Below are 9,208 nucleotides of genomic sequence, written 5' to 3'. Positions count from 1 at the left end.
CCGAAGTGTGGACGAAATCCCGAGAGACAATAATGACAAACGGTGAGATGACGACGGTAATAATGGCAGGGGGTACGTACGGCTCCCAAGAAGCGCGCTGCGCAGGCGCGTTGCTTCAATCACGTGGACACCGCTGAGCGCCGAGAGGAAACGTTGCTGACGTCACCTGTTACATTTGCACAGAGAAGTAAAAACAAGCAAAAGGGGCAAATTGTGATGACATTTAGCTCAATGTTGGCTATGTCCACGCAGTAGCCTTCCTTGACTGCTCTGTTGGTTGCACCTCAATTTGCTCGCTCAAATCGGCCGATTTCGGCAACTTGGCGAGTTGCAAAGTTTGCCGGACCATTTAGGAAACATCAAGACGCAACTATGTCGTAATATTCGACGTGCAGTCTTCCTGGGAGATGCTGAAAAGGACTCCATTGTTTAAAAAAATGAAGCGGAGTTGACCATTCATATAGTAAAGAACACTATAAAGAAAACAATTCAGAAGCTTACATACGCTTGCACAAAAAGAACTCAGCTTTCAGGAGCAGAACCTTTGAACACTACATTGTACTGCCATGGTACCTCGCCCTGCGAGGAACAGAAGTATCTCATTAACTTGCCCCTCACTGCTTTGTTAGTGTCGGAGGCGTTGTTTGAGCTGACACGGCCTACATCTGACAGCGCAGTACTGCCAGCAGCATCACTCCTCCACTGACCGCCGGTTACGGCGCCAGATGCAGCTTCCTGGTCTGCGTAACCGACGGGGCAGTAGCGACGCTCCCCCTGCTCGCTCTCGTCACACACCCTCAGGTAGTTATGCAGGTTGACGTACGCCCAGACAATGGCCTCCAGAGTCTCCTCAGACGCCTGGAATGTTTGTCTGAAAATGCGCCAACGTGCCACCAGGATGCCGAAAGTGTACTCAATTATCCTCCTGGCTCTGGATAGCCTGTAATTGAACACTTACTGCATTAACTCCAAGTCCTTCCTGGGGTAAGGGCGCATGAGGTTAGTCAGCAGGGGGAACGCCTTATCTGCCACAAAAACAAAAGGCAGCTTGGCTGATGTATGGAGTAGCCGCCCAGCTGGCGGGAGACCAAGTCCTCCCGACAGCAGAGACTGTCCCATTTTGGAGTCTCGAAAAATGCCCCCATCACTAAACCGCCCTGGCTGCCCAACGTCCACCAGCTTGAACTTGTAGCTGGCGTCGCAGCTTGCGAGGAGGACAATGCTGTGGAACCCCTTGTAGTTGAATGTGTCGGAGCCTTTACCAGGCGGAGCTTGGACGGCCACGTGCTTGCCATCCAGGGCTCCGACACAGTTCGGGAAGTTCCACAGCCTGCCGAACTCCGCTGCGAGCCGCTCCCACTGGGCAGTGTTGGGGACCTGGAAAGCCAGTCAAAAAATGTTCTTCGATAATTTTATTTAAATGCCACCATAGCACACAACGCTCATTACAGCCGGAATTCTGTAACAACTGAACTGTTTCACACGAGCAAAGAAGAAAGGGTGTAGCATCTGATCATTCGGAAGGATAGGCTTAGAAGAAACCTGGAGTTAGTGGGTTCATTGATTTACCAGCCAGATAATTTAAACGTTCAGAGCTTTCTCGATCATCCGCCCCGGTGTGCACCGGGGCGCTAAGGCGCGCCTTGTCGTCTTAGATCAAGTGCACCGGTGCGCACCGGACATACTCGATCAACGGAGCGTACCCTCCCGGTGCGGCTTTAAGTTTCCCCAAAGCGCACCAAAAAAGTCAACAGTGCACCGGGGAGCAGCCCCATCAGGCTTTGCAGCCAGGACCGGGAATCAAGGAGATGGCGGGAGTTGCAGATGACGATTTTGTGAAAGCAAACACATCTAAGAGCGGTACTCTAGGAATTTCCCAACCCTTCTGACCGTAAACACGACGAGCTTCTTACCATCTCTGCGATTACCGGTGATTGCTGCAGTGGCAAGGAGCGCCCGAAAGTTACGAACTTCGTGTAAAGCTTTTTGAACCATTGCGATAACACCAAGGTATGGCTATTGTCTGGTGGTGCTCTTACCAACAATTATGGGCAAAATATACCTGTGGAATTGTTACTTGTTTCATGACCCCATAGACAATCACGTCCACAATTCCCATTTGTGTAAAAATGCTAAAGCCGCGAGTAAAAAGCCAGGAGAAATTGACACGTACACAAGAAAAAACAAACAAAACGCGAAGTGACGCATAGTGGTGCTCGCCGCGGTGTACCGGTAAAGCGCAGTTTGTCCTCAATGTTGCACCGACTACGCGCTGCACGACCGAGCGCTGTGCACTGTCTCGGTTTCAGGGCAATTCCGGTACGTGCTGATCGAAGATGGTATTAGAGATCTGTATTCTATGCGAAAAGTGCCTGTCATGACATCACATAAGGATTAACATTTTCTTGAACATGTCTACTCACAAGGCGGTAGAGTGAGTCTAGCACCTTGTAGAGGGCCATGCACGTGTCCCTGATTATCCCGGAGGTCGTCGACCGGCCGATTCGGTAACTGGTCGAGCATATTGCCTGAGAGGCTCCGTGAGCCAGGTACCTAAAATAGTGAAATGAGGGAAACAGATTCAGAGATACTAACACATGATCATCTCAACTTTTAGAGCCGACTGGTGAAATGGAAACAAACATAAAACTGAGTACGCATTAAATGGCGAGTGAGCCAGCTGTTTGAAAAAGAGCAGAAAAGAATGAAGTTATTCAACTCACCTGATTGTCAAGGACAGCCTCTCCGCTGGAGCGATCGGCGTTCTCCAGAAGGTGACTTTTTTCAGCAGCAGTGGCCCAACCAGGGACAGCAAGTGTTCAAACCTACAGAGGAAACCGTTTACAGGCCGTCTCGAATCCTAGCTGCTTCGGTTCGGGCTATAAAGTGAACTTTTTTAAAAATGCGAGCACCATGAAAACGACGCTATTTGCCTCGTTCTTTTTTTATGTTATCTCTGCGTGTTATTTTACGTGGACTTGGCAGTTCCAAAGGCAGCGAGCGAGCGAGGTAATCAGACTGTACGTGCTCTAAACAAGCGCCTCCTAGACGTTGGCGGGCCTTCGAGCTATTTGATATGCATTTAGCATTGGAAAGAGTGAGGTACAGTACACACCTTTGCCGCGTCATCCTGAAGTACATAAAGAAATCTCGTCCATCGTCCAGCCGCATATCGCGGACGAGGTGGTGGTACTCGCCGAGGTTTTCTCGCAAACGAAGGATCAACCGAACCCATTCTTGGCGGGGGCGTCTTCGGCGGCTCAAAAGAACATCGCAGCGGATGACCGCGCGACTAGTGCCCAGTCAATGCTGCTGCCTGCACGGGCAACATAAGCCCTTACGCAGCTATTGTAGGCGTACAGAAAATCTTCGTGGCTGTACGCCGTAGCCGAAACATCCGGCTGTTTCGGTGAGGATCTCGCGTCGGGAACGAAACCGTCCTGGCATATTTGTAAGCATAGCTGGGTTGCTTACTACTGGCTGGGAGCAAGAGCTGAAGCTCGTTCCTTATTGGCTCTTGATCCGTGTGGTTGTATGCGCTTGCATGTGAGTGTACACGTCGCGCACAATTGTCGTTGAAGTCGCAGCGGTTGCATTCGTTCGTAAGCATAGTGGTCGCTCCGAACGCAACTGTGTGAACGGGCCTTTACATTCATGTTTTGTAGAAACAACCCACAACATGAGCGTTGTGGGTTGTTTGAAATTCCCACTCGAGGACTTGCGGCTGTGACGTCATGACCCTATCGACCAGTCAGGATTTTCGCGTCACACCAACGACGCCGGCTTTTTTGCGACAGGACCTCCTAAGCGAACCCCGGAAGCGGCCGCTGGGTGCGAGCAGGAGAGCGGGCTTTGTTTATTTATTCCTACACGAGACCCACGTATACGGTCTTAGGTGCTGATACACAACCGACCAAATAATTATATCTCTTAAAAACCCTCCCTTCAAGCGAGTTTTTTTTAAAACATATCACTGAAAGAGTTTCTAAGATAGTGTTTGAAGCATATGGAAAACGGAAACAAAATATATAGCCTAGTGATACTTTGTATGTGGGCGTGTGCGCGCGCACTTGTGTGTGTATGTGTGTGTGGACGTGTGTGTGTGTAGTGTGTGTGTGTTTGGTTGGCGTGGCTTGGGAGTGATGTAGTTTTGTCAAGCGTGCTTTTTCAGTGAAGAAACTTCTCATTTTAGATATTTATCAACTCGCGTCCAGCGACATTGTGTTTCGAAAAAACTTGTAAAAAGTTGGCCAGATCTATCGCGATAAACAACACTTCTTCGTATGCCTATTTAACAATTCTGCAGACAACGGCGGTCCAAGCAGCAGGGGTATACAATCAATGAAGCAAACAATACTCTTTATACACCTGTGTGAAAAGAAAACTTTCAGCCTTTCCACCCTGGTGTAGAAAGAAGATCAGCGGAGCTCTACTATTCGCCGCCATCTATCAGTGAAGGCGGCAAGCAGACAGCCGGCAGGCCGGTTTTCTGGTTGCCGCCGTCGCTCATAGAAGGCGGTAGCTGTCCAGAGCGTTGCGTTGAGATTTATTCGTCCGCAAACACGAGACTGGGGAAACTAGCCCTTAACAGCTGCGCTGTAAAATTGAAAATAAAAAATGAGACACACCAATATATGCAAAAGTGTAGAAATTGCAAAGACGGCAAAGTAACCTTCTACCTAAAAAAAATGAAAGATGTCTACAAAATTCTGTAACGCGAAATTAGACCGCAGGTCTTGAGAAGGGTAAGGGCAGAGTACGAAGGGGAGAGTACGCCCCTCCCTACTCTCCACTCCTCCTCCTTAAACCGCTAAACATAGCGGGGCTAATTTCCCATTAAATTTAGCGGGTAAATTGTTCTGCTAACTTAAGCGGGGAAATTTTCCAGCTAAATTTACCGGAAAACGTCTGTCCGCTAAATAAGGCCGGGAAATTTTTCTGCTAGATTTCGCGGGGAAATTTTTCTGCTTCTAGGGGGATATTTTTTCGCTAAATTTAGCAGGGAAATTTTTCCGCTAAATTTAGTGGGAAAATGTTCGGCTAACTTTAGCAGGAAATTTTTTTGGGTAAATTTAATGGGAAAATTTGACCGGCTACCTTAAGCGGCGAAATTTTTCGTGGGAATGTTTTCCGCTAAATATAGCGGTAAATTTTCAATGCTAAATAAAACAGGACAATTTCGCAGCTAAATTTAGCGAGTTAACGTCACATAACTTCATGTCATGTCACCCATGAAGAAGTGCATGTAGTTTCTCCGCTAGATTTTGTGAGAACATGGGCGGCACCTGACCTCAACACCAATTCAATTGCGCACTAAACTTAGCGGGGTGGTTACGCCGACGGCGACGCCGCCAAACGCGGAAACGGGCGCCTAAGCGCTGCGCTTTAAAATAGAAATGCATACTTAAGCATTGGCATCCCATGTACCACACATAAATCCAGAAAAATAAAGTTTTGATACATAGCGCTTTTATGAAGTATATTACAGTGCACCTTATGGCACGAAAATACACTTCAAAAGGGTATCGTCATATTGAAAAGTTGCGGCAGGTAATTAATTTCAATCATGAATCACGTTGGGAAAAAATACCTATATGTATTAGTTCTCGGAAAAAAAGGCTCGGCAGATTGTCAGTCTTTGTGCCGTAATTGGCGAGTTTTGAAATTTTGGATAGCGGACGGTTTCAAGCCTAATTTTCGGAAATAAACCGAGCTCGTTGTTTGCAAAATAGCGTGTAGCCCATTTCTTCGCCGCAAATTTTACCGTCGACACTTTTTTACCCGATTTCCCTCCTTGTGCTATTTCCGTGTCGCGCACTGGATTATGGATTCTGCCTTTGGAGTCCGATCAGCTTAATTGTGAGCACAAACACTTTGCGAGAGTCATTTTTCGGTGAGAAGACGAGCGCGCTTTAGTTCCTTTCTCGCGCCTCCGTTAACAAGACCTAACCTCTACTGTTTAGGACGGATTTAGGCTTGTCTGCTCCCTTTTTTTCCGTCAGTATATATAATCGCTCGCTCGCGGTGAATGCAGATACTGTAGTCGTCTGCGTGAAGAAAGAACTTTCATATATGAAAGTTCTTTCTTCACGTAGCAGTTCTGTGTTCGTACTTGTATTATGAATGTAACAACCAGTGTTGGTAGGCGCTACCGACCAAAGTAACGAAATACATTACTCGAAAGTTACTTCCAAAATAAAAGAACGCGTTACCGACCTACGTTACCTAAAAAAATAGGTTACGCGTTCTTGTCACCCTTACGAATAAAAAGTAACGCACGTTGCTTTGGCCTTACCATTTATTTATAAATTGATGGTAACTGCGTTCTTTTCCTGTGAAAACAGCTTTTTCCGACACTGGGGCAAAGGGCGTGAGCGTTGCTTTGTTCTTAAAGTGGCACTTTTTGCTCAGGGGGAGAGGCAAAATGTTGAAGGCATGTGGAAATAGCACAATAATGCATGACTTTGCGGCTCAAAATTATTAAAAACAAGGCACTGCAGTAGAGCGTGGGCTAGACAGATGAACGACGAATGCTGCTTCTGTTCAGCTTAAGTCCAGACCGAGGTGACGCTACGAGGTAATCAACCGATCAAGCAGCTTCAAAAGAGGAAGTCACTGCGCCTTTTTGTTTATGATTGGTCCAGCGGTGACAGAACACTTACAAAAACTTGACAAAAACCACGATGGTTCCTTTTTGACGTTATCTCATCGGTCTAATCAGCCTGTACGTTGCCTTCGTCTGAACTTAAGGTAAACAAAGTATAGAAACACGAAAACAAAGTAGGTGTACTTTTTTTTAGGTTTTGGGGAAAAGGTGTAACGAGTAACGTAACTACGTTACCTGTTGATCGAAATAAGTAACGTGAGTACGTTACCCGTCACTAGGGAGTTTTCGTAGACCGCGTTGCCCCCTCCGCTAAGCGTTCCGCAACGAAGAAGTTGCTACTGCGCCTGCGCGCCGATGGCCTTGACTGTGGAGTTCCCGCTATCGTAGCGGGTTGCGGAGGGCCTTGCGGGACGGCGAAAACGATCTACGAAAACTCCCTATTGGTTTTGGGAAAGTAGCGTAGAAAGTAGGGAAACCTGTAGCACCATTACTTGTAACGCTTTACAGCCAACACTAGTAATGACCATCTAGTGGTGATTGAATTTATTCTTATTGCGACCGTTTCTCCTTGCCGGTCGGTGTTGTATGTGCAATTGTAGGTGGCACCTCGGAAATTTTTACATGATAAAGGTATCTGAAACTGGAGCTTTCAAGGTTGATGGCAAAATACTGGAATGTGGTCACCAAACTTATGAGAACAGAGAGCTTTACTGTATCTGTATAGTCATCACCCCGTTTTGACGCTGCTTCTCGCCTTGACATATTGGAAAAGCTGCAAGCACAAGCTCTTTGATTCCTAGTGCTCGCCTTGAGATAGCTTAGTATCGCGTTTAATTACTTTTCGGGGCGATTGTTGTACGAGTTTTAAACAGTCGTAATCGCTAACCTTATGCTCTTCTTGTTACAGGCGCTGCAGTGCATGTTTTCGAAGTGAGACGAACAGGTGTATGTATTAATCTGCTCTGCGTTCAGGATATAAGTGACTACTTCGCTTCACACTCGATGTAAAACGCTGTCAAGATTATACAGGCTCGAGCGCGTGCGTGTAAAACGATAAATAAAAACACACGCACTCGCCAACAGCTATTTCAGCATCGTACTAACAAAATTAAACGGTGGGTGCCTGGGCGCCCGCAGCTTTGACTGCGTAACGACAAATATTTATATTCGTTTACATCAGAGCTATGCACAGGCACTCACTCATTTAGCGAAGCTGGAGACTGTGAAGTGCTTTTCAGAAATGCTGCTTTTAGTTGTCTTCTGTACGGCATACCGTGTTCTCACTTTTCGAAACGAAAAATACATACTTGCTGGGCTGTGAATAAGGCACACCGGGTTGTTTATTTACGAACATTTCACACTGAATGAACAGACGAAAAGCGACGAAACTCAGAGTTGCGAGGAAAGGGTTCTGCTTGTCTTCTTGCCTCGCGTTCAAGTTCGTCGTGCTCTCTTGAGCTCGCAGCCCCGCTGGAACGCGTGAAAGTGGATTTGTCTATCTTCCTACTGACCGCTGGCCAGCCCCCACTTGGCGGTGGTCAGCCATCTGAAAGAAAATTATACTTTTAGCGTACGTTAAGTACGCGTAAAGTATAACTTTTAAAGTACTTCGTGTATACTAGAAGTGTGATTTTAAACCCCTTCAACTTATTGGCTGTAATTTTTTGGTGTGCTAAGAGTTCAATTTTAACATGCTTTCAAGTTGCTACTCTTAGTATACAGAGAGCATACATTTTTGTTTTGTAAAATTGCGGAATAAATGCTTTAGTACATGCTCTATGTAAAAAAAAAAAGTGTACTTTTAGTGTACTGCTTTTAGAAGTGTCTTATCACTTGTTTGGCTTCTACAGTATCCCCGTGTCCAAGTAATTTATTCAGATTTGTCTGCCTCTAAAATTCAATAAATCTATTCTTAAACATTCATGCAACTGTAATAATATGCAAGATTTCGATATATAACTTGTTTTCTGAGCAAATAAGGATATTTTGTTTCAACAAAAATTTACATTGATGCGTTCAATAACACCGGTACTATTAGTATAATAATTGGGGTTGTGGGAATATTTAAACAGCGTGTAGTTGGTCTGCCATTTAAAGTTGCGACGAGTCACTCGCTGTAGATGAGCAATCCTACGTAATATTACAGCTGTTTATCCGGTGGCAGAAAGCAAGATCGTGCAACTTTTTTTTTCTTTTCTTTGGGCCTAGGATATAAAAGGATGCACTCATAAGGGTCTAATCTGTATTGATTAATTTTGACTTTTTCCCGTTTATGATTATTCCGAGGGTATAATATAAAACTGACTGCCACTCAGCTGGTATTTAATTTGAACACTCATTGATCAGGGACGATGGTTTAATAATTAAGGGGCTGATAAAAAAATATTGTATTGTTTTTCTTGCCCACAGTGTGTAGTACCTCTAAATCACTTCCCATACTTTTTGGTGTCTGGAGAAATTATGTGCAAAATGGAAATATCTATAATTTTGTATTCTCGTTTGTTTGTTTATTGGTGAACTCGACGGATGTTTTCGTGCGTGGACGTAATATGAGGAGAATTAGGCAGTGTGAGCGTAGATTATTTAATGTAGTTTTCGTGA

The 9,208-nt window shown here is 45.6% G+C and overlaps 1 protein-coding gene across 1 annotated transcript; it reads right to left on the bottom strand.

The window, feature by feature from the left end:
- Positions 1-522: 522 nt before the first annotated feature.
- LOC115329512 (putative nuclease HARBI1) lies at positions 523-7,528 on the bottom strand. The gene is made up of 7 exons (XM_040213578.1): positions 7,494-7,528; positions 3,116-3,259; positions 2,724-2,825; positions 2,424-2,553; positions 1,181-1,377; positions 664-940; positions 523-579 (listed from the first exon to the last, which is right to left on the bottom strand). Exons 1-7 carry the CDS (start codon positions 7,526-7,528, stop codon positions 523-525), a joined length of 942 nt encoding a protein of 313 aa, XP_040069512.1.
- Between the last annotated feature and the right edge of the window lie 1,680 nt (positions 7,529-9,208).

Source organism: Ixodes scapularis, unplaced genomic scaffold (genome assembly GCF_016920785.2).
Source record: "Ixodes scapularis isolate PalLabHiFi unplaced genomic scaffold, ASM1692078v2 PGA_scaffold0__279_contigs__length_252992795, whole genome shotgun sequence".
In the NCBI taxonomy this organism is placed as follows: domain Eukaryota; kingdom Metazoa; phylum Arthropoda; class Arachnida; order Ixodida; family Ixodidae; genus Ixodes; species Ixodes scapularis.
This window is presented reverse-complemented; position numbering and strand designations above follow the sequence as displayed.

What these genes read in the sequence shown, in the direction of transcription:
- LOC115329512 (XM_040213578.1), bottom strand. Translation starts at nt 7,528, where the DNA reads ATGCACTGCAGCGCCTGTAACAAGAAGAGCATAAG. An exon ending in TGTAACAAGAAGAGCATAAG is followed by an intron (nt 3,260 to 7,493) that starts GTTAGCGATTAC and finishes TGTTCTTTTGAG; the next exon opens with CCGCCGAAGACGCCCCCGCC. An exon ending in TAGACTCACTCTACCGCCTT is followed by an intron (nt 1,378 to 2,423) that starts GTGAGTAGACAT and finishes CTGGCTTTCCAG; the next exon opens with GTCCCCAACACTGCCCAGTG.